Source organism: Protopterus annectens, chromosome 12.part0 (assembly GCF_019279795.1).
Source record: "Protopterus annectens isolate FY-2018-M chromosome 12.part0, PAN1.0, whole genome shotgun sequence".
In the NCBI taxonomy this organism is placed as follows: Eukaryota; Metazoa; Chordata; order Ceratodontiformes; family Protopteridae; genus Protopterus; species Protopterus annectens.
In genome coordinates, this window is record NC_056746.1 from 1,305,327,228 (window position 1) to 1,305,353,438 (window position 26,211).

The following is a 26,211-nucleotide window of genomic DNA, read 5'->3' on the forward strand; positions in this document are numbered from 1 at the left end:
ACTCTTTGCATCCAAAACAGAAAATACATTGGCATTCGGTATTAGAGCTCCAACTTCTTGAAATGTGCACATTGGATGATACAATCTTTTTAATGCTTTGTTCAGATCTCTTGAGTCAATGCACATTTTGATTTCAAATGAGCCTTTTTTGTGAGTGGCGACCATGGACATCACCCATTCCTTTCGTTCTATGACTGGACAAATCACACCTTTCTGCACAATTTCATCCAACTGCGCTTTAACCTTATCTTGCATCGCTATTGGAACTCTTCTTGCTGGTCTGACTACTGGAGTGATCTCTGGGTCTAACTTCATGGAATACACAACTAGAAGTTTGCCTAACTTGTCACTGAAAACATCAGCACAGCATATTCTGAAAAACTGGAACTTGGAACTGCACTTACATTATGAACTTCTTTGGCAAAAGAAAGTAGATTCATTCTTAAACTATCTTTGAAATCCAATAAAGATTGTACTGGTCTTCGGACGACATAAAATAACAAGTTGTAACAGTTCTCAGCCAAATAACATGAAAGTATCACTGAACCTTTGGTTTGAATTTCTTCACCTCCATAAGCAACAAATCTCGCACTACTGGTTACGAGTTGTTTGTTAGTTCTCACTCTTGCAAATGTGTCTGTTGATATATGATTACACTTTGAGCCAGTAGCTACCTTGAGCTCTGTGGATTTTCCTTTGATCCAAACAGTACAAAATACTTCACTTCTTGTCAATAAGTTCACTGTATCAACTCTTTCACCAAGCACTGACACATCTACATAGAAAGCTGACTATTTCACCTCTACTTGATCAACTTGCTTTTTTGTGCGACCTTTCTTTACAACTGTGTGAGGCTTACTTGATCTGCAAAACTTTTGGAAATACTTCCATTTTTTACACTTGTGACATTGCTGACCATATGCTAAGCACTTCTCTCTTCTAGACTCATGATTCGCACCACAATTGTGACAGTAAACAATAAAGCTAGATTTGGGCTTTGCTGATTCATGCTTATGTTGCACTGAGCTGGTGTTGGAGCGTACATCTTTCTTGGAACTTTCTGGAAAACCGTGTGGCTTCTTTGGAAATACTGTAGCTGCCATGTGCTTAGGCCTGTACTTGTTTGCCATGTGTTGCATACTATCTACATGTGCTCTGGAACCAATTGAAACCATGCCCTTGTCACTCGCAAGCACACGTGTGTTTTTCTGTCACCTTATGGATTTGACAAATCTCTATGGCTTTGCTCAATTAAATCTCTGTCACAAAGTAAACTTTTTCTCACAGCAACACTGGTAATACCACATACAAGCCTGTCCTTTATCAACTCATCTTTTAGATAACCAAACCAACACGTTTTATCTCTGTTTCTCAAGTCAGTTATATAAGCTGCAAATGTCTCCCCTGGTTTCTGATCTCTTGTGTAAAACAAATGCCTCTCTAATGTAACATTTGTCTGGGGGTTACACATTTCTCTGAACTTGCGCTTCAAACACTCAGGGTCTTCCCTTGATTCAGGTTGTACAACAATATGGCAGTCAGCACCTTCTCCTTCATATACTGCTGGTCCATACACAAATTAATGCTCTCTTTCTATGGCCTCTGACCCAGCTAGGTTTAGCAAACTGAATGCCCTTGTGCATGCATCTCTATCTGCATAAGCTGCTTGTATGAAAATATCATACTCTTGCTCAAATATTCTCCAGTTCTCTGCAATATTCTGACCATGTACAAACGGTAGGGGTTTTCAAAATCCGTCTGCCATATTAACACATGCCAGCCAAGGGGTTTGCAAATAAGCACAAATATACACACATGCCAAAATTAATGCCAATAACTGTTCAATGCCTTTATACTCTGAACTTGTACCTTTGTTGGACTTTTTGGAATCATGTGGATAAACAAACCTATAATACTTTCGAATAACTAGACTTTGCAAAATAAACTTCATAGGCTTTTAATACTTTTGGAATTTTATTGGTAAAGGTGAAAATCTTAAAGTCATTTATCATCAGCTGCTGTACTTTGGAATTTTATTGATGAAGGCAGGAATGCTACAGTCATTCATCCTTACTCATTAAAGTCTTCGCTTTAAGAAACATTTGAGAACTTTATGATACAACTGAGTAATTCAAGAGCACTGTAATACTCTTGTAATGTCATCTTGTGTAAGAAAACAAGAAGTTATGTACTCACCATAACGTTCGATGTATGTAGTCCATCTCGCCTCACATTCTTGCCCGTGGGTTTGGAGCCGAACCTCGGCTCCGACTCGGCCATACTCTAGCTCAAAGTCTTTCAATTGGCTGGGCTAAGAGGTATCCCATGCTGCACTGCTCCCTTTCCACAGATCTTGTTTGCTGCAAGCTCAATCACTCACCTTCCATACACATAACACATAGAGAAGGAAAATCATCCCAATAATAAAATGAGTACTGAAACCAGAACTAACCTCTAGGCCCTCCAGGAGGGGGAAGGTGAGGGGGGTAAGTAAGAATGTGAGGCGAGACGGACTACATACATCGAACGTTATGGTGAGTACATAACTTCTTGATGTTATGTAGTCCAATCTCGCCTACATTCTTACCTGTGGGACAGCGTCCCCAGTACCTGAACCCTGGGAGGCTCAGTGGAAAATACTCCTGAGCACTGTGGAACCAAAGGAAGATCTGTCTCTGGATATCAAATCCAATTTGTAGTGAGTAATAAAGGTGTGAGGAGATGCCCATGTAGCCGCAGCACAAATCTCATCCATAGACATACTGGCCTGAAATGATGTAGAGGTAGACATTGATCGGGTAGAATGAGCCTTCACTCGAAATGGTAGCTCCTTACCACCTGAGGCATAAATGAAAGAAATACAACTAGAGATCCATCTAGACAATGTCACTTTGGAAACAGGAGACCCAATCCTATTGTCTGAAAATGAGACAAATAGCTGATCCGATTTTCTAAGATCCTTCATTCTATGCAGATAAAACGCAACTGTCTATGAACATCCAGCTGGTGAAATTTAAATTCTGCCTTATTAGAAAACTCTGGAAAAAATTTGGGCAGTTCAATGGATTGGTTGAGATTAATAACCAAAGCCACCTTCGGCATAAAAGAAGGGTTTGGTCTGAGAGAAACCCTGTCCTTGTGAAATATCAAGTAAAGCGGTCTGATTGACAAAGCTTGGAGCTCAGAGACATGTCTAGCTGAAGAGATGGCTACCAAAGAGATTGTCTTCCAAGTTAAATATTTCAATTCACAAGTAGCTGCAGGCTCAAAGGGGAACGACGTGAGACATTGTAGCACAATATTTAGGTCTCAAGGCATGACCGGGTCAAAGACTGGAGGGTGAAGCAGCATAGTGCCCTTCAAGAATGCCTTACAAAGTCTATGCACCATTAGACTGGGTTCATTAGCGACATGAAAAGTGGAAATAGCCGCCAACTGGACTTTAATGGTTGTGGCTGCTGATCCCTGATTGAAACGCATGGAGAGAAATTCTAGAACTGAAGAAATTGGAGCTGTATAAGGATCAATTTGTCTTGCATGAGCCCAGATGGAGAATCTTTTCCATTTACTGGAATAGATCTTTCTGGTCGAAAGCTTATGTGAAGAAGACAGAATAGGAACCACTTCTGGAGAAAAATGATGAAGCCTGACTAGTGATGGAACTGGAATAGCCAGGCTGTCAACCGGAGGGTCTGAAGAGAGGGATGGAACTGCCCTAACATATGAGTCAGTAGATCTGGCTGTGGGTCCAGAATCCAGGGGTCATCCATGAGATAGGGATGAAGAAAGGGGAACCAAATTTGACGAAGCCAGTGTGGAGCAATCAGAATCATTCTGCTTCCCAAGGATTGCGCTTTCTGAATAACTTTTGTCAGCAGAGGAACAGGCGGGAAGGCATAAAGTAGACCGGAGGGCCAATCATGAACTAGAGCGTCCCTGGGTGACTCCCCTGAGGGGGGATAAGGGTGAAGTAGCTGCTGCACTTGGTATTGAGGGGACTGGCAAATAGGTCGCAGCAAGGCTGACCCCATCTGTGGAAAATCTGCTCTGCAACCTGACTGTTCAGGGACCACTCGTGAGGCATCAGAATAGGTCTGCTCAACCTGTCAGCAATCACGTTGGACTTCCCTGGAATGCGCGTTGCTACAAGAAAACGCTGGGAAGACACTGCCCACTGCCACACTCGAATGGCCTCTCTGCAAATGGGGTACGACTTGGTTCCTTCCTGTTTGTTCAGATATCATACCACCAACATAATGTCTGAGTGGATCGCAATTGCCCCATGAGGAAGAAAGCTCTGAAGTGCTTGCAACGCTAATAGCATTGCTCTCATCTCCAAGATATTGATATGCAAATGTATCTCGTGTTCCTGCCACGTGCCTTGGACTGTCCTGCCGAGATCATGCCCCCTCTACCGAATCTGGGAGGCATCCATGGTCACTGTGGCAACAGGAGGGGGTGGGACGAAGGGCTTTCCCACACTGAGGTTGCTGGTGTGAAGCCACCAACGTAGATCTTGCTTGCACTTGTCTGTGATCATTATAAGATGAGAAAGCGGAAGATGTTGTAGAGACCACTGGGCGAAAAGTAGCCACTGAAGGAGTCTCATGTGTAGCCTCGCAAGAGGAACCAGCATAATTGTTGCAGCCATCGTCCCTAACAATTTGAGAACCGTTTTTGCCTTTACTTTTTTCAGAGGGAGCAACGTGTATACCTGTTGTTGCAAACCCTGAATCCTTTCTTGTGGTAAAAACGCCCTCATGAGCACGGTGTCTAACTCGGAGCCTATAAAGGTGACACGTGCGAGGGCAACAAGGCAGACTTTTCCCAGTTTAGAGTGATAGCCAATTGTTGACACAGCTTGATAGTGGTGTCTCTGGTCTGTAGTAGCAGATGCCTGGTGGTGGCAGAAAGGAGCCAGTCATCCAGGTATGGAAACACTTGGAATCCCTGACGTCTCAAGTGAGCCGTCACCACTGCCATACATTTGGTGAAAACCCTGGGGGCTGTGGTGAGACCAAAGGGCAGGGCACGAAATTGAAAATGACTGACTCCCAGCCGGAAGTGTAGATGACTTCTGGATGCCCTGTCCATCTTTATATGGTAGTAATCATCCTTGAGGTCGATGGAGCACATCCAGACTTCTTTTCTCAACAATGGGAGAATAGATTGCAATGTGACCATTCTGAACTTGGACTTCTTCACATGGAGGTTCAAGCGGCTGAGATTCAAGATGGATCTCAGGTCCCCTGTTCTTTTCGGCACCAAAAGGAATCTGGAGTAAGTCCCTAATCCGATCTGGTCTGAGGGGACATGCTGGATGGCTCCTTTTACTAGCAACTTTAGAACTTCTGAAGCTGCGGAATCCCTTTGATTGGGTGAAACATCTGGGATTCTTTTGATCGGTGGGGAAGGAGAAGAGAAGGGAATGTGATATCCTCCAGAAACTATTTTTAATACCCACTGGTCCTGGGTGATGTGCTGCCAGGCTTCTGGGTATAGTGAAATGCGACCCCCGACTGGCTCTGTAGATGCACTGTTGGGCCTCCCATCAGGAGTGCTGGTAGGGAGAACCACGAAAGGAGTCGCGGTCTTCCTGGTTACGCGGACCTCCTCTGCCTCTAGGGTGGCATCTACCTGAGTTACCACTCCCTCTTCTGCCTCTGGAGGGGGAATCACTTTGTGTGTCATGAAAAAACCTCTGAGATTTCTTGAACCACATTTTCCCACTCTTCTGGCCCCTGGCATAAGGTCTAGAAGGCATGGAAAAACGGACTCCCATGGCAGACAGAGTTTTTCCCTCTTGCTCGCACCTGGTGAAAGTGTCCTTCACCTTGGTTCCGAACAATGATGAGCCATCAAAATGGGACATTGGTGAATGTAGACTTGAAGGCCTCCGCAAAATTACAGAGGCGCATCCAGGAGTACCTCCTGAGAGAAACTCCAGAACTCGCTACCCTACTCGCTCTTTCGACTGTGTAAGAGATCAGCCTCATGGAGGAGTTAGCAATAGAAGTTAGGGTAGACATCTGAGTGTTGACTTTCTGAGCCACTGCGTCAGAAACGTTATCCTGCAGAGAATCTCCAAGCTCTTTCAGGAGATCTCTTTGGAGCTGTGTAAAATGTGGCAAATAATTTAGCGACCGCAGAGTAAAGGCCACTGAAGAAAACATACGCTTCCCATACTGGTCCATGGTCTTAGACTTCTTGTTAGGGGGATGGACAGTAGATGAAGTCTCAGCCAGTTCCTTCTTGGTGGCCGCTGCCACCACCATGGCATCTACTGGAACGCCCTTCGTGAGAAACTTTTTGTCAGCGGGGGCGGACAGAAATTTGCTGGGTCTCCTGGGGATTGGTTCCACAGTGTCAGGGGTTTCCCACACCCTTCGACAAACCAGATCCAGGAGTTCGTTGAAGGGGGGTGAAACCCAGCAGGCAGAGGGTTGAGCCCCAAAGGCCTTCAGGAACACCAACTCCTCCTCGGAGGGGGGTTTAGAGGGCCAGTCGCCTCTCTGCTTCAAGATCTCTAGGATATCAGCGAAAGAGATATCCTAAGAGGATGACTTAGGGGACTCCTCTGATTCCTCGAGGTCGGTGTCCGACGTGAGAGACTCTTCCTGGGAGTCAATGTGCTTCCTCTTGCATGTTCTATTTCTGGGTGGCTCCTCAGGCAAAAACTCTGGGGGGGCTCAAAAAGTTGGGGACCACTCATGGAGGTATCATGAGGCCTTGGGTCTCCACTGTCAAAGGATAGGGGGCAATCAGAGACTGATACCTTAGCTGGAGGGGTAAGAGTGTTGGTGCTGTATGATGGAGCTGAGGACCTGGCCAGCACGCTCCGCATGACCTCGAAAGCTGGTCCCCTCGGTTACAAAGATCGACCAACAGTGGAAGCCCTCAGAGCAGAAGGGACAAGGTCCGAAGCCGAAGCAAGGGTCAGGCTCATCTGAGCAGAAGCACCGAGAGGGAGGATAGGAGCCGAAGAGCTTCCCGAGACTCCCCCCTTGGGTCCAACCAAGGAACCATGAGGCCTGGACCCCGTGGACAGAACTGACGGGGTCGGAGCTGAGATCGGAGCCGAGCAGCCAGGATAAGCTACCAGAGCCAACCTAGAAGCATCAGACGGCACTGACAACTCTGGCTCCGAAGGCTGAGATTTGCTCGGAGGATCTAGCGACGATGGATGGGTGACGAGCTCCGGAGCCGACTGGGCTGGAGCCAAAAGCAATTTAGCCAGCACCAGTGATTGGAGCAGTCTCTGCACCACTCTATCCACATCCACATCAGAGAGAAAATAAAGCAGTAAGCAAAATCCACTCACAAAGAGAAAACCCGACTGGTCTGATCAACGGTAATAAAGGCATTACGCAGCTTCCCAACAAAGAACTTTAATAAACACAAAATAACTCACGACAAGTACATATTCCACTCAAAAATCACTGTTGTTAAGCGCTTTCATCCGCCAAAAGGCAGACTTCATCAGAACAAATAACTTCAGCTGCTACTCCATATTTTATATAAATTTTGGCGCCAAACACCATTACAAGTTTAAAAGCAGGAGTACTTAAAGGCATAAACACTTTAAACAATGTCATAGTTAATATCAGTAAAAACCTTTGTGTATAGATGTGATTATTGAAAAGTATCATAATAAAATGTATGTAATTATACTCTTAACTGTCCATAAATAAATAAATAAATAAATAAATAGATAAGGTATGAGATGCCTATTTAATAGCTGGGATACTTAAAAATCCATAGTGTGTGTGTCTTATCGATCTAAAACCATTTCTCTTCTTTTCCTATATACATTCTACATTCTAAAATAATAGGAATCTCCCACATCCTATGGGCTCCCAATATATACTAACTACAATCTATAAATAAATGACATAGTATAACATAAAAATTGTCTAATTTATATCTAAAAATTGGTATAAATATCATATAATAATGTATAAATTGATTATAATGTGTAAAACATGTATATAAATATAATTTGAAATAAATAAATAAATAAATGTAGATATAAATATATATATATATATATATATATATATATATATATTATTTTCAATTTCAATAATACAAATTATAAACATTAATACATCATGTGATACATAAGTATGAGAATAATAAAAACAATGTGAACAATATATGATTGATACAGGTGTAATTATCGCATTAATAAGAATGGCTTTATACTAATATATTCATTGAGGCCAGGTTTAGTTGTGGCATCTGTTAAGATTTGCCAATTACTTTCTCTACATGCTAATCTAGTTTTCCAGTCCCCACCCAATGGGTTTGTGTACTCTTTATCAATAATTGAGAACTGGAAAAAATTATGATTCCCTGCCTCACTGATGTGTTTGTAAAGTGCATTGTTCAAATCTTTACATTTAATCTTGTAATAATGTTCATAGATACGTTGCCTCAATTGTCTTTCAGTTTTTCCTATATAGAATGCAGGGCATTCTATACACTTCGCTAAATATACCACCTGTTTAGTATGGCAATTTCCATTCATACTTTTAATCTTCGTCCCATTCACATTTTCCAATTTAATGTAAGACTGATTGTTAATATAATTGCATTGTTTACATCTCCCACATTTCCTAGTAGGGTTATATATAATCTTATTAATACTTCCATCATTCCCTACTTGTTCAAGTAATTTCTTAAGGTTAGGGGCGGTCTTATATACAATTTTAGGGTAGAGTCCTATTTTCTCCTTATATGCATCCGATACTGTCACTATATCCCAATGCCTTGTCAATATCTCCTTAATACTGTCAACATATGGTGTATAGGTAAGAACACAAACCCTACCTGCTAGAAAGCTGCTTGTAGGTCCTATCTTTACATTGGATACATACTTCCCTATTAATGGAATATACTTACAATTCCATTGATTAGAAACATAATTGATCGTGTCTTCAATAAGATGGGTAGGGTATCCTCTATCTAAGAAGAGTTGTCTAATTAATTTCATCTCATTCTCCATCTCCTTTCTTGTAGATGACATCCTCGCTCCCCTAATGCACTGTCCCTTTATGATATTCTTGAATATGTGACGTGGATGATTGCTTGTATAATACACATAATCATTGGAATGGGTACTCTTTCTAAAAACCTTTGAGGCAAATTCATTGTTATCTGTTTTATAAACATATGTGTCTAAATATGCGATACCACTGTCACTAAAATTAAAAGTAAAGTTTAAAAAATTGGTAGTACCATTAATGTATTTCACAAATTTAGTAATGTCATCATTCGATCCCTTCCATAAGATAAATATATCATCTAAAAATCTTGCGTAAAAGATAATGTTGGAAGAATATTCACTTTTAAATACATATTTAGTCTCCCAATCCAGCATCACCACATTAGCAAATATGGGTGCGCATGACGCACCCATAGCTACCCCTTTACTTTGTTTATAAATTTCTCCATCAAAAGCAATATAGTTGTGATCCAGGACTAAGGACATCATATCTAATATTAAGGCTATTAGCTGGAGGGGTAAGAGTGTTGGTGCTGTATGATGCAGCTGAGGACCTGGCCAGCACGCTCCGCATGACCTCGAAAGCTGGTCCCCTCGGTTACAAAGATCGACCAACAGTGGAAGCCCTCAGAGCAGAAGGGACAAGGTCCGAAGCCGAAGCAAGGGTCAGGCTCATCTGAGCAGAAGCACCGAGAGGGTGGATAGGAGCCGAAGAGCTTCCCGAGACTCCCCCCTTGGGTCCAACCAAGGAACCATGAGGCCTGGACCCCGTGGACAGAACTGACGGGGTCGGAGCTGAGATCGGAGCCAAGCAGCCAGGATAAGCTACCAGAGCTAACCTAGAAGCATCAGACGGCACTGACAACTCTGGCTCCGAAGGCTGAGATTTGCTCGGAGGATCTAGCGACGATGGATTGGTGACGAGCTCCGGAGCCGACTGGGCTGGAGCCAAAAGCAATTTAGCCAGCACCAGTGATTGGAGCAGTCTCTGCACCACTCTATCCACATCCACATCAGAGAGAGTCCTGGAGGACCTAGAGGATAAGGTAGGAGATCTAGACCTCCTCTCAGAAGAAAACCTGCGAGGAGGAGAAAACGGTCTAAAAACTGGAGACCGGCTCCGAACTAGTATCTCCGTCACCGGCTCCGAGAGGCTGGGAGCCGATGTAGGTTCAATCGATTCCTCAACTTCCTTTGGCACCGAAGACAGTGGAGCCGAGAATGCCACAGTAGACTTAGTAACTTTCTCCGGAGGTTCCGATAAGACTGACGGAGCCATAGAGAATTTTTTTGCTTTGGAGGTTTTATCTCTTTTAGAGGGAGAGGACTTAGCACTAGAAGACCTCTCCAGATCTTCCTCGAAGGAGGGTTTCAGTAATCCTTTCAGAATTAGCTTGTTCTTCCTTTCTTGAAGAACACGAGGGCTGAATGCATGACAGAAAGCACAAGATTCCTGAAGATGGATAGCCCCCAAACAATAAACGCACACAGAGTGCCCATCAGTAATCAGCATCTTATATCCACATTTACTACATTTCTTGAAGCCCAAAGGCTTCTGTTCATTTGCATCCTTGGACATCATCGGTATGTACTAGACACAACACAACTGACAAACCCGACACCAGCAACAAAGCATGGGAACAAGACACTGAATAAACTGCAGACACCACACAAGGACCTTTAACTCAAATGGCCCAGACAGGAAACAAGGGAAGGACTAGGTCCTCTAACTTAAACGGCCCTAGCCCGGATGGATAGGGTACCGAAAAAAACGAACACAGAAGGGTAACATATAACAAATGGAGGGAGGACTAGATCCTCTAACTGAAACGGGCCTAGCCCGTTGGGAGATAGCTAATGGGATACCAAGACAAAGGCCATGAAAGGCCACACAAAAAAGCTTCCAGAAACCAAAAACACACACATCTAGCTAGGAAAATAGCTTTTGGAGCAACAAATTTGTTCAAAGAAGAAGAAAAGTTATACTTAGCCACAGCCAAGTGCGAGACCACGTCTGAGCTTTACGAGCGGCAAACGAGATCTGGGGAAAGGGAGCAGTGCAGCATGGGATACCTCTTAGCCCAGTCAATTGAAAGACTTCAAGCTAGAGTATGGCCGAGTCAGAGCTGAGGTTCGGCTCCGAACCCACTGGTAAGAATGTAGGCGAGACTGGACTACATAACATCACCTCTTATTAATGTAAGAAACATGCCAAGTAACTGCACAATGCGACTAAATTAATCAGCTGTTGCCTTGGACTCAATAACTTTTCAAAGTACTTGCACTTTGCAAATAACTGCATAAAGAAAAGTGAAATGTCCCCAAAATTGCAGTACCTTAGGCAACTCTTTACAGTACAAGAAACACTCTGTAATAGCGGTACTTTGGGAAAAGACACACCCAGCACAAGAAACATTTTCAAAATAGCTGTACTTTGGACTATACAAAGCAGTTGCACTTTGCACACAACAAACTCTTTGAAATACATGCACAGTAGTAAGCACATACTATAAGCACTTTTACACACTCTGAGATACTTCGAATAATTTTAGTTATGCCCTTGATACAATACAAAGTCATAGTTATTCCCAAATACAGCACTTTGCCAAAACACATGCAGTTGCCTTGCTTTATTTTCGCTTAATGTGCACTTTATTTTCTTATTATAATCGTTTTGCTAGTTTAAGCCCTTTTTACACCCAATATACTGTTCTTGTGGTTGTTTTACTCTAAACATGCCCAATTTTTCCTTAAACACACTCATTTTGCTTTAAACATGCTTGTTTTTGCTTTACAGCTAATCGTTTCATTGAATACTTTTATCTTAAATGTTTTCCTTAGTATAAAAAATGTTTGTGCTTTCTGGTTGCCTGATAATGCGGTCTGTGCCCTTGTAATGCCCCTTTATTGTCTTTCGCATCAAGTAAACCGTTTGTGTTATTTTTCATTACCTTTGTTTCTTTCTGGCTATGTTTGCGCACTTTTCTCTTGATCTTACCTTCACTGTCGTCTTTACATCTCATGGCTCAAAATATTCTTCTCTCTTCCATCCCAGTTCTGACACCATGTCACTTTTGTGTTGGGACACAAATAAACGAATCTTCATGGGTTCTGTTTAAGCAGCTTTATTACATACAAACACATTACTACTGCTGACTACTGACTCTCACTTAAGTAACTTATATACAATTAATGATTACGATTATGCATGCTTACTCCTTAACTGCTTCAGCAAAATGGCAATAAGGTTGTGCACGTGTGCTGGTTACATACGTGCATGTACAGCCTCAAATGCTTCTTAAAGATACAAGAACACACTTTACACTCTGATCTACAGGTCTGAAAAGTCACCATCTTTATACAGGCTTTAGACACATCCTGTTGTTGTTGGTCAATAAGTCTAGAATAAAAATCTACTAATGTTTTAACAAATAACATAGATGCAGACTGTAGAATATGCTTCCATTCCTTACTTAAAAGATCATCAAGAATAGAAATGCTAAGCTCAATAAGAATTTGAAGATCCTGCAGTGTAATATCATTTGTTTGGTAGGCTTTTAATAATTTAAACTGCCACATAGTTGTCCGTAAGTTTTTTGAAGCAACAGATGGCATGTTGAAAGATTCATAAAAAGAATTTTTAACAGAACCTGTTGTGGAAGAACCCTCCTAATCTTTTACTTTAGGGTAAACAAACAAATCTAAATCATCACAATACACTGTAAGACCTTTCACCAATGCTGTAAGACCCGTAGAGTACTTTACACCCCACAACAATGGTGTATACAGAGAAACCAACAGTGAGTGAAACAGGAAAACGCTAACCATTGTTCTCGCAAGTAAAGTTACACTCCAGGTGCAGAAAACAGAAACAGAAGCCAACTCAAAACCAGCCAGCACCTAAAGGAAATACTACTGCACCCCTCTGTTCAATAGAACAGTTTTATTTAGAATGCAAACAGGTCAAAAAACATGGAATAGACCAATTTTGGCATCAGCCTTCTTCACTATAATTCAGTATAATAACTGTTTATGTTTAAACCAGTCTATTCCATATTTTATGACCTTCTGTTTCTGTTCTCTTGTACCTGGAGTGTAAATGTACTTTACAAGAACTGTTGTTGATAATCACATACAATAAGAAACACAAAGGCAGATAGTTCTATAGCAAATAATGCTCAGTTCCCTGTTAACCCTAGCTACATTCTTTGTTTTGTTTATAGATTCACAGGTTCATAACAGGCAATCAGTCACAAAGATGATTTACAGCCTAGCCACTGCACTTTACTTACCAACTCTGTCAGAGGGGGATTGACATGGGATGAATTTATGGTTACCCATCCAACTGTGTTGTTGTTTGTCTTTCGGCTTTTCCCGGTTAGGGGTCACCACAGCGGAACTCTGGTCCGCTAATGATTGGCAGTTGTTTTTTATGGTTGCCAGCCCGACGCCCAACCTTCAACGAAGGCACGCCCATTCAACTCATATCTTTCGAACACCCCACTCGACCACTGGGAGGACATGCAGACTCCACACAGAAGGCACTCCCAACCCAAGCCGAGAATCGAATGGGAGAACCTCTTGCTGTGAGGCAACAATGCTACCGCTGCACCCATCCAACTGTGTAAATCAGATTTAAAGAGAACAAGAGATTTGCTTCATCTGAGATGGAATGAGAGCTAATAATATAAGGGTCTTACAACTAGCAGTACTTAGCAACAGAAGAAGTAATGTTAATAATGAAGTGGAAATGCTTGAAGCTAAATGGATTATATCTCTACAGACACATAAGCCTCCAGACTTAAACTCTGGTATTCATCTCAGACCACCTTTAATTAAGAGGCGGTGATCTTTGCTAATTGTTTTATTAATGCAAATTGTCGATTGGTTGCATTCTCTTTTTTCTCCTTTTATACAGAATATGTTTTGTGATTTTATTATTCTTGTTTTGGATCTGATGAAGCTATAACCCTGCGAAAGCGCTAATCCTTGGAATAAAAACACCTTTTGGACTCTTTGTTTCTTGGCTGGCTGTGTTGGTCTGCTCACATTTGCATATTTTCTATTGACTACTTTAGTGTGAGCGAGCAAACTTTAGTAGTTGTTATCACTCTATTTTTGTTTTTCAGGCTAGGATAATACACCTGAAGGAGGAATCCGGCCTGGACTGTTTCAAAATCAGCAGAACTGGAGAAACCATGCAGTTAGACAAAAACAGGAGATGTAACTTCCTGTTTTTCAAAAAGCATTTGATATTAACTGCTTCGTTTATGCCTGGAAGTTTGTCAGCTTTTAATTTCATTTGCCAAAGGGTTTCTCTTTGTAGTATATAATTTTTAAAATCCCCCCTTCTCATGTCATTCTGACAAACTTCTAATATAGAAAATATAAATTTTTTGAAATTGTGACAAATAGTGGAATGCTTATATAAAGCGTTGGTTAGATCTATTTATATTTTCTATATTAGAAGTATGTCAGAATGACATGAGACTGCCAGGGTCCACTGCAAAATTATATACTACAAGAAGAAACCTGACTGAATGACAAACTTCCAGGCATAAACGAAGCAGTTAATATCAAATGCTTTTTGAAAAACAGGAAGTTACATCTCCATAAAAGGAATGATGGTGTCAACCCTTTTTTTAATTAAAATAGTAATTTACATTGATTGCTATTAGGTTTTTAAATTGTTTAATTAACCTGAGTGTATTTAAAATTATCTCATTGTTACATTTTTTTATTCTGATGAAGTCTACGGACGAAAGCGGGGAATTAAATTTGTTTACGCTATTTGGTTTCATTCATTTCAGTTCGCCTCTGATTGCTGCTTTGCCAGGTTGTTTTTGGTGTTGTGTCACAAACAGGCTTTTTTCTTGGATTAATAAGTTGTTGAACTTCCTTGAAGGCCAATTCTCTCTGATGGGGTAGAATGTCAGGGAGATATCGGTTTCTGAAAAGGGAATGAAATAACTCTTGGAAATGATATTTAACACCCACTGATTTGCGTATTGTTTGTCCAGACTACTGGGTGAAGGGAAATACAACCCCTGACTGCCTCCAGGGCAGAGCAGTCAGGCCCTGATTCTGCGGTCCCCCCTGCCTCTAGGGCGGTGTCTGCCATTGAAACACCTCCCCCAGCTCTGGAAGAGGAGTCATCAGGAACGTCCTGGAAGGAAGACTGTGATTTCCGGAACTACATCTTCCTAGTTTCTCATTGGGTCTTGGAGAACAATCTCTGAGGAGTAGAAAGCTTGATCCCAACTGCAGACAGAGTCTTCCCTTCCTGCTCACTATGAGTCAAAGTGGCCTTCACGGAGAGTCCGAAAAGGGTGGACTCATCAAAGGAGGTATTGGTAAAAGACGCTTTGAAGGGTTCTACAAACCCATGTAGTTGTAGCCAGGCATGTCGCCTTATAGCAATGCCAGTACCTGTCGCTTGAGAAGTAGCTTCTGCCGCATTGGAAATTAACCTTATCAAGGAATTAGCGAGGGATGTCAGAGCAGAAAGCTTGGGAGACAGCTTTCTGAGGTCATCCGCCAGCAATATCTCTGTAAGGGAAGTGGTGAGTTCTTTGACCAAGTCCCTTTGGAGGCGGGTAAAATGTGCCAGGTAATTAACTGCCCTCAGTCCAAAGGTAGCTGAGGCATACATACACACACTTCCCATGCCAATCTATCACCCGGGACTCCCTGTTAGAGGGATGGACCATGAAGCTCTGCTCTGCCAGCTCTTTCTTGATGGCAGCAGCAACCACAATGGCATTGAATGGATCTCCTTTGATCCAAAAGGGGTGGTCCATGGGGGGGGGGGGGCTAAGAAATTTATATGCTCGCTTGGGAACTGACTCCACAGTGTTGGGCTCTTTCCACACTCTGGTGGTGATAAGATCTGCCAACCTGTCAACAGGGGGGACACCCAGAAGGTAGATGGGCCTGTCCTGAATGCCTTCAGAATTTATTTATTTATCTATTTAATTTTATTTAACATTTGTTTAACGGAAAAGTCCGACTTGGAATGAAGCCAGTTTTCAGCGGAGATGAGGAGAGAAATGCTCCAGATGCATGACTATGTAAAGAAACTCTTGACTGCTCTGAAGATGGGGGCTGGGGAGACCATCCGCCCTTCCATTTCAAGATCACAAGGATGTCCTCAAAGGAAACATCATCGGGCGGAGATCCGGGGGACCTGCCTCCTTCATCAAGGTCCGTGTCCTCTGTGAAGGACTCTGAGGGCGAATCCAAGTGCCTCCTCTTGCACCTTCTCTTATGAGGTGCCTCCTCTGTGGGGGGCTCCAGGAAGGACTCAGAAGATACAGGGACATCGTGAGGGGAATAAACCCCCTGAAGGCTAGAACAGGAGGGCTGACCCTGGACAGGATGGGAGGTCTCGCCACCCAAGGCAGAGAGAGGCAGGGATGGACCCAGAGGGTGGGAGATGAAGCTCCAGTCCTGGGGAAGGTCCTCTCTACCACACAGAAGGCCAATGGGCTGGAAGCTGTCCCTTCCACACCCCCAGAGGGCAAAGTCCCCCTGGGGGGAGGGGTGAGCCCTGATACAGAACCATGGCCTCTGGATAACACTGGTCCAGAGCTATCAAGAGCCAAAGCCCCCAGGGGAAGAGAGTAGTCTGAAAAACCCAGCCCCAATCCCATCCCTGTGGAGCTGGCACTGACCACTCTGGCATGGGGCTCACTCTGATCTGAGGGCAGGGGAACATAGCAGACCAGGAAGCCTGACACGGTGGAGAAAAAGGGAATACTAGACCCCATCGGGATCTGACCTCGGGTATCTGGGTCCCAAGATTCCAAAGCCTCTTGGGTTGGAACAGGAGAACAGAGGGAAAAAATTTTCATCATCCTGTCCATATCAGAAGGTAACAAACTCTTGGACAATCTGGAGGAAGTGGAGGAGTAGGTGGACCTGGCCGGAGACCCTGAGGATCTATGCCAATGATCTGGAGTTCAGCTCTAGGACCTAGGAGCCAACTGGAATAACTGCCTAGAAGAACTAGGCAAAGCAACGTCTTCTATAACTATGGGAGGACCCGACAAGCCTGTTGGATCTGAAAGCCTAGCAAAGGAAGCGATTGGATCTGACAAACCGGTCAGATCCGAAGCAGGCTTTACCCTGACTGGAGCTAAGGGCATCTGATCCGAAGAGGCCTTGGAACCTGTGGAAGAATCTGAAGACCTCGGATCTGAGATAGCCCGGGCTGGGGTCAAATCCGGGGATCTGGGATCCAACAACCTGGGCTTTTCAGAAGTCACTGGAGACAAAGAAGGGGTCTTCCTCTTGGATTTGGAAGAGGAAGCCTTAGAGGGGGAAACAAAAGGACCCCCTTGCACCATACCTTTCAGAAGAAGCTTGTTTCATCACTCTGCCAAGGCACTGGGGTTGAATGTGGCACAAATGTTGCATTCAGCCTCCAGGTGAGGAGCTCCTAAACAATACAGGCACTCCTCGTGCGAGTCGGAATTAGGCATATTCTGACCGCACAAGGAGAACTTTTTAAAACCAGAGGGCTTGTCAAACATATCTAAGGAACTACAAAGCCCTAACACTAACAGGGGAACTAGCTACAAAAAGGGCACTAAACAGAAAAAAGTACTAAATGGGGGAAACTACAACCACACACGCATGCCATACACCAACAAATCTACAGGAGGGGAGGTAAACTACTAACTAGAGCTATCTAAGCTGAAAATACCCACAAACCTAAAGAATACAAGACAAAGCACTTAACTGAGAAAGAGCCTGATGGATCACATCCATAGCACATACGTGGTAAATGAGATCTGAGGGTTAAAGGGCAGCAGGGGATTATGGGTGAGGAAGGAGCTTGAGCCCAGGATCTGTCTGTGATAAGTTGCCAGCTCGGATCAAATAAGAACAAAGCCATATAACACTGCAAGAAATAAAGCAAATGGTAGGCACATACATCCAATTGCAACTTAAAGTGTTAGCAAGCCTTCAGCAGTACACCAAAAGAACACTGCAGTCATCACTTCTTTCGCATGTTCAAGTGCATCAATTGTCCTATAATACCTAATTATGTGACTGGAATACTGTACAGTGTGCCATATGACACAATAAGGATTTACTATCAAAACATCAAATGTCAGAATGTAAACTGTTCAAAAATGCAGTTTAAATGTGTGATGTGCTGCATATTAAGTAGGTTGAGATGTCGAAAGGGTAATTGCGGCAAAATCAAATTCGACATATTCAACATCCTTACCCCTGCACCTTTTGCAACAGTTTGGTAAGTGTTCACTTACCTGTCTGCTTTTCAGTAGTACGAACATATCAGTTCAGTACTGCAAACACTGAAATTCACGTTTTTGCAGGGGGGGCAAAACCCCCTGCGCCACCCACATCCCTTGCAAATTATATATTCCAACTCCAAGATCAAACTATTGCACTACAGTGAGGAAAGGGTAAATTTCCCATTATATATTCCAACTCCAAGATCACAATATTGTACTACAGTGAGAAAAGGGTAAATTTCCCAATCTGCACTGTACCACAGTCTCTGTTCATAACATTGACCAAGTATAAACAAATGCACATTGACATTCACTGCAAAGGACATTCACAGAATTGAAAGTCGGCAATACGGGAATCAGCCAACTGACGTACAACATTCCCATTTTCGCCTAACCTTCATTCTTCATTTTGATAGTAAACCCACAATAAGACCATATACTGCTATATAATTTCAATAATTCTTCATTTTGTGATAGTTCTGCTCAACTGTGTGTATGATGAAGCCATAATGTATCTCAGCTACTATACATGCTTCAAAAAGTCATCAGCTCCTCAGTGTATTTACTTTATGAAGCTGATATAGACCTTGCAACAAAATACACATTTTACACACATATGTATCATTAGTCTTTGTCTAAAATTTAGTAAATAAAATGAAAACAGCTATTTTTCTCCAATTGATCTGTTAAAAGTTACAATGTGCACTGCTTTTAATAACTTAATATACCATTTTAAAACTTAAGATTTAGCACAAGTCCCGAGATTATCAGAATTTATTTATATAATTATATTTATAGATACTAACTAGCTACTGAAAGTAGTCTTACTTCTGTTGTTTCCAATTTAGGCATTTCCATCAGGCAGGCTCCATTGTTGAAATTCCAGAGCTTAACTGCACCATCTTTAGCTCCTGTTATGAGACGTCTTTCTGGACCATCAAAACACATAGCTGTAATTTCTAATCCTTTTTCCCGAACTGCTAAAAACTGCATCACTTTTTCACCAGTCAGGATGTCCCAGACAGCTACAACACCATTATGGCATCCACTGACCACCTAGACCAAATCAAATAAAAATTACATTTTATCGAGTTCATGTAAAACACCAATGTAAAATACAAGTCTAAAATATATGCCAGAATGTATTAAGTGCAAAATTTACACCTTCTTCAAGTTTCACTGACATTTATGATTTATTGCAAAGCAATATCTGTCTGTCTGCAAGCAGTATACAGTATGAGGATAGCAAAAGGAAAGAGGTATGTCAACTGTTCATAAAACAGGCAGCACAAATGATCCATCAAGCAAAGACAAAAAGAGAAGGAACAAGCTTAGGTTGGGTATAAGAATATTTCCAAGATGTAGGAGAAATGCAGGAAAAGCTGATGTAATATTCAGATGCAGGAGAAGTTACAGGATAGAGAGTATGAAAAAGTGGGAGTCTAGGTTGATAGTTATTAGTTATGTACTTACCATAACTTGGTATCTGTGTTGTCTTCTTCTCATTCTGCTTCACTGATGGGTTATGGATCCGATCCTCAGATATGACTCAGCCAACTCCCACAGACTTCAGCTTCCAGGCTTGAGCTCCTCCCTTACCCATAATCCTCCACCCCTAGCACAGCCTCCTCAGATCGAGTTTGCTGTCCTTATAAACAAACGGATAAAAAAAAGGAACCAAGAGCTCAGCCTGGAACATAGGTTCCAAAAAAGGCTGTTCCAGATCCTCTAGAACCAAAGCATTTCAGTGAGGGATGGTTGGGTGGGAAGGTGAAGCAAAATGAGAAGAGAACAACACAGATACCAAGTTATGGTAAGTACATAACTAATAAATCTGATGCTGTACTTCTCATTCTGCTTCACTGACAGGTCAGAGTGCCCAGCTACATGACTTCTTGGGTGGCCTCAAGGAAGGATATGCCGGAGCACAGAGGAACCAAAGGATGTTCTGGTCCTGGACACCATATCTAACTTATAATGGGTCATGAAGGTATGAGACGTAGACCAAGCAGCTGCAGCACAAATGTCATCAATGGGAATCCTAGATGAAAAAGTCACTGATGCAGCAATGGATCTTTTTGAATGGGCTTTTGAAGGACCAGGCAACTTCAAACCATTTTTTTCATAAATAAAGGAAATGCAACTAGTAATCCACTTTGCTATTGCCACTTTTGATACAGCCTGATCTTTATGATTAAGTGAAAAAAAGACAAACAACTGCTCTGATTTTCTGAACTGTTTCATCCTATGGAGGTAGAAACGTAGCTGTCTTTCAACATCTAAAGAATGTAGCAGGTATTCTCCTTCATTGAAATAGTTAGGAAAGAACACTGGTGACTTAATGCATTGATTTATATTAGCTGAAGTGGTGACCTTTGCCATGAATGAAGGATTAGTACATAGGGAAACCTTACCTTTGTGAAAAATGATGTCGGGAGGTTTGGATGAAAGAGCTTGTAATTCAGAGACCCTTTTCACTGAAGTAATGGCAAAAAAGTAAAGCAGACTTCCAGGATAAATATTTCTAGTCAAAATCATTAGCCTGTTAGAAGCGGCTTTGGGCCAAGGCTTGTAGAACAACAGTCAAATCCCACAAGGAGTTGGGTCTTTGACTGGAGGTCTAAGAAGAAAAATACCTTTGATAAAGGTTTTTCATAACCTGGCTGAAGCAACAGATCCCAAAGGTAACTCTGAATGGAAGTTGAATATGGCTGCCAACTGGAGCTTAATGGTCACAAAACTAGAACATTACTTATATAAAGATTCCAGAAAGGACAGAATCGAAGGAAAAGGAGCTGAAAAGGGGTCAACATGATTATTGGTAGCCCAAACAGAAAATCTTTTCCACTTACTCTTATACACCTTTTTAGTAGATGCTTTCTGAGAGGCCAAAATGATAGCTTTGACTGGAGAAGAGAACATGGACCCTTTAGCAATCATGGGAACTGGAGAAACCATGTGGTTAACTTGAGTATGGGGAGACTGAGGTGCAGTTCTTGTGTCAGGTGAGAAAGGAGGTCTGGTTTGGGTTCCAGTATCCACGGAAGATATTTGAGGTGAGACCAGGGAAGGGGAACCAGACCTGATGATGCCAAAAAGGGGCATGAGTATCACAACGCACTTCAACTGTTTGGCTTTCTGGAGAAATTTCAGGATCAGAGGAAGAGGAGGGTAAGCATAAAGGAGACCAGAAGGTCAATCATGGACCAGAGCATCCTTCAGGGAGGGATCAGATCAAATTAACTGCTGCATTTGTTGTTATAAGGAGATGCAAAGAGGTCGCAGCAAGGGAGATCCCAATGGTTGAATATCTTGTTTGCTACTGACTGATTGAGGGACCACTCATGGAACATCAGTATAGATCTGCAGAGCCTGTCTGCTAATACATTGGATTTCACCAGCACGTGTTACAAGCAGAAAGTGGTTTGAAGAAATCATCCATTCCCAGACCCTCATGGTCTCTCTGCAGAGAGGGTATGAACAGGTTCCTCCTTGCTTGTTGATGTACCAGACTACTGACATGTTGTCTGTGTGAATAGTAATTGTCCCTAGAGGGAGAGTCTCCTGAAAGGCTTGCAGTGATAAGAGAACAGCTCTCATCTCTAGGACGTTGATATGCAAACTGGTCTCTATCAGGGTCCATATGCCTTGGACCATCTTCCCCTGGAAATGCCCCCCCCCCCAACATGGAAAGCATCAATGGTTACAGTGGCTGAAGTGGGTTGACAGTGAAAGGTCTGCCTATTACCAGATCTGCTTGAATTGAATCCACCGCTGCAGATGGGGCCTGCAAATGTTTGTCAGTCTGATAGGAACAGATAGGGGCTCATGCAGAATTGACCACTGAACAGACAGTGTCCACTGAAGAATGCACATATAGTACCTGGCTAGAGAAACTAAGAGTATAGTTACTGCCACGGACCCCAAAGCTCACAGAATCAACCTGGCAGGAGGAGATGAAAGATGCAGAATGGCTTGAACTTGAAGTTTCAATTTGTTGATGCGATGCTGTGGCAAAGCAGCTATTTGGGTAATGGTGTTCAGCTGGACTCCAATGAAATCCATGATTTGAACTGACAGTGGTTGTGACTTGTCGAAGTTTATGGCAATGTCTAGGAATTGGGACAACTGGTAAAGATAGTCTCTGGCCTGAAAGTTGACGCTGAGCGGGGGCAGTCAGAAGCCCATCATCTAATTACGGGAATACCTGAAACCCTTGCAGCCGGAGATGAGCTGCAACTACGGCCATACATTTGGTAAACACCCGGGTGGCTGTGATGAGACCAAATGGCAGGGCTCTGAATTGGAAGTGATTGGCTCCCACGCAAAAGCACAGATGACTTCTAGAGTGCCTGTCTATTTTTATGTGATAGTAAGCATCCTTGAAATCCACAGAGCACATCCAATTGTCTTTCCTTAGCAACAGGAGGATGGACTGAACCGGTACCATCCAGAACCTGACTTTCTTCACATACAAGTTGAGATTGCTTAGGTCCAATATGGGCCGTAGGTTCCCTCTTTTCTTTGGCACCAAAAAGAAACGGGGGTAAGTTCCGGACCCTCTCTGTTCTGTTGGGACCTCTTGGATGACTCTCTTTCACAGCAGTTTGACGATTTTGGTAATTGCCAACTTCCTCTGGCTGGGTGGAACATCAGAGAGTTTCTTTTGAATCTTTGCTGAGGGTAGAGAAAAGGGAATGTAATAGCCTCTGGATATAATGCTTTGCACCCAAGCATTTGTTGTTAGTTTGTGCCTGAGTGCAGAAAAAAACGACCCCCGACTGCCTCCAGAGTCCAACAGTCAGGCAGTGCTTTAGGAGAGAAAGGACCTGTTGGAAAAAGGTTCCTTGAAGCCCTGATTTTGTGTGCCTCCTCTGCCTCTTGGCCAGTGTCTCCCATTATCTGCCTCTGGAGGAGTACTCTCCACTTTGATCAGGAAAGGAACCTTGTGACTTACGGAATAAGAAGTTATGTACTCACCATAATGTTCCATCTGAGTAGGTAAACTTCATTTGTCAGCAACCTATGGGTTATCGGATCCATATCGGATCCGAGCCAGCAGTTTCCAGCAGCTAAGATCCGAGCTCCAAGCTCCTCCCCTTACCCAAAACTCCCTGCCATCCCTTCCTGACTTCAGATCGAGTTAGCCTAAAACAAGGCTTGCAGTCGCAACCTGCCTAGGGTAAACCGGGTACAACCTACCGAGAAGCAGGAACACCAAAAAAAATCCGAAGAGGACAGGGGGACGGGAGGAGGGACGGTTGCTGACAAATTAAGTTTACCTACTCAGATGGAACGTTATGGTGAGTACATAACTTCTTAATCTGAAGTAGTTAACTTCATTTGTGCATCAACCTATGGGACAGAGTCCCCAGCTACCTGAATCTTGGGAGGCCCTCAAGGAAGAATGTTCCGGAGCACTGCGGAGCCAAAGGATGCTCTCCCTCTGGAAACCAGATCTAACTTGTAGTGGTTTATAAAAGTGTGAGATGAGGCCCACGTGGCAGCCAAGCAAATGTCATCCAACGAGACTCTAGCCCGAAAAGCAGCAGAGGTAGAAACAGACAGAGTTAAATGGGCATGGACTCCCTGAGGAGCAGGCCTGCCAGAACTCTCATAAGCCAAGAGAATACACTGAGAAATCCACCTGGATAGTGAGACTTTAGAAACAGCCTTCCCCAAACTGGATTTAGCAAAGGACACAAATAACTGATCTGAACGTCTATGACCGGCTGTCCTGTGCAGATAAAATCTCAACTGTCTGTGTACATCCAAAGAGTGTAATTTGAATTCGCCCTTATTTTGGTAATTAGGGAAGAAGACTGGCAAATGAATAGACTGATTAATATTAGTTTTGGAAGCAATTTTGGGGAGAAAAGAGGGATTGGTCCTCAGGAATATCCTATCCTTGTGGAAAATCAAGTACGGAGGCTTGGCACAAAGGGCTTGAAGCTCCAAAACCCTTTTTGCCGACGTGATGGCGACAAGAAAGGCCATTTTCCAGGACAAGAACTTGAGATCTACCGAGGCAGCAGGCTCAAAGGGAGGAGCTGTTAAGGCCTGGAGCACCAGCGATAAGTCCCAAGGAGGGATCACCTCTTTCACCGGAGGCCTTAGTAGGAAGGTGCCTTTTAAGAAGGCCTTACATAATCTGGATGAAGTCAAAGGGCCAAGATCACATCCAGCATGGTAATGAGCGATAGCCGCCAACTGTACTTTGACCGTGGAGGAGCTAGTACCTTTATGAAACAGTCCCGACAGAAAATCCAGCACAGCTGGTAACGGAGCTGTGAAAGGACCTAGGTTCTGATGTTCAGCCCAAATAGAAAAACGTTTCCATTTGCTACGATAAACCTTCCTAGTAGACGGCTTGTGGGCCACCACTAGGATTGCTTTGACCTGGGAAGAGATACCGGGAGTCCGAACTAACAGTGGAACTGGATCAACCAAGCTGTGAGCGTAAGGTTGTCCAGGTTTGGGGTTCGTAGGCCCAGGGGGTGAGATATCAGATCCAGACGGGGATCTAGAATCCAGGGAGGATTCACTAGATGAGACCACAGATAAGGGAACCATGCCTGACGAAGCCAGAATGGGGCAATTTGGATTATCGTGCACCCCAACCGACTGGCTTTCTGCAGAAATTTGAGCATCAGGGGAAAGGGCAGATAAGCATAAAGAAGACCGGGAGGCCAAGCATGCACCAGAGCGTCTATTGGTGATTCCCTGGGTGGGGGAATTAGAGCGAAGTAGGTGTCACACTTCGTGTTTGAAGGAGAGGCGAAAAGATCGCAACAAGGTTGACCCCATTTGGAGAACATCTGCTTCGCTACATTGGGATTCAGAGACCACTCGTACAGGGAGAGGATGGTGTGACTCAGTCTGTCCTCTAGGATGTTGGACCGACCTGGAATGTGCGTCGCTACGAGAAAGCGGTTGGTGGAAATCGCCCATTCCCAAACTCTCATGGCCTCTCGACAAAGTGGATAGGACCTGGTTCCTCCTTGTTTGTTGATATACCAAATGACAGACATGTTGTCCGTCTGGATCTCAATGGTCCTGACGGGAAGAAGGCACTGAAGTGCTTGCAACGCTAACAGCACCGCCCTCATCTCCAAGACATTGATATGCAGTGAGGTCTCCGTCTGGTTCCACGTGCCTTGGACGGTCCTGCCGCAACAATGCCCCCCCACCCGAGGCAAGAGGCGTCCGTGGTCACCATGGCTAGGGGAGGGGACATAGAGAAGGGGCACCTCTTTTGGAGGTCCGGAGACCGGAGCCACCATAAGAGGGCACTCCTGCAAACCCTGCTGAGAGGGACAGGATGGCTTAGGGGAAAACGTAGGAAGGACCATTGGACTTGGAGTGTCCATTGCAGAATTCTCATATTTAAGCGCGCCATAGGAAGGAGATTGATGGTAGCCACCATCGAGCTTAGGGCCCTCAGGACCAGTTCCACCAGAGGGGTCGGAAAATGAAGAATGGCCTGCACATGTAGTTTTAGGGATCGCAACCGGTCTGGGGTTAAGAAAACTAAGAGCTGGTTTGTGTCTACCCTGGCTCCGATAAAATCTATGACCTGAGTCAGGAGCAGGGAGGACTTCCCAGCGTGAATCTTCATCCCCAGCCGGGGAGCTAAGCGATGGAAGAAATTCCTGGCTGTGCAGAGTAGATGCCGTGTGGGGACGGACAGGAGCCAGTCGTCCAGGTACGGAAAGACCTGAATTCCCTGGAGTCTCAGGTGGGCCGCTACTACCGCTAATACCTTGGTGAACACCCTGGGGGCTGTGGTGAGACCAAAGGGGAGGACCCTGAACTGATAGTGACTGGCTCCTAGCCGGAAGAGGAGAAACCTCCTGGATCGTCTGTCCATTAAGATATGATAGTACGCATCCTTGAGGTCTATGGAGCACATCCAGTCATTCTCCTGCAAAAGGGAGA

General features: G+C 43.6%; 1 protein-coding gene across 1 annotated transcript in view; it reads right to left on the bottom strand.

The window, feature by feature from the left end:
* EFCAB8 (EF-hand calcium binding domain 8) overlaps positions 1–26,211 on the bottom strand; it is a 3,728,836-nt gene that overhangs the window by 1,598,408 nt on the left and 2,104,217 nt on the right. The window contains exon 21 of the mRNA XM_044089017.1: positions 19,102–19,329. Within this exon, the coding sequence (XP_043944952.1) occupies positions 19,102–19,329 (228 nt within the window). The remainder of the gene's footprint in view (positions 1–19,101; positions 19,330–26,211) is intronic.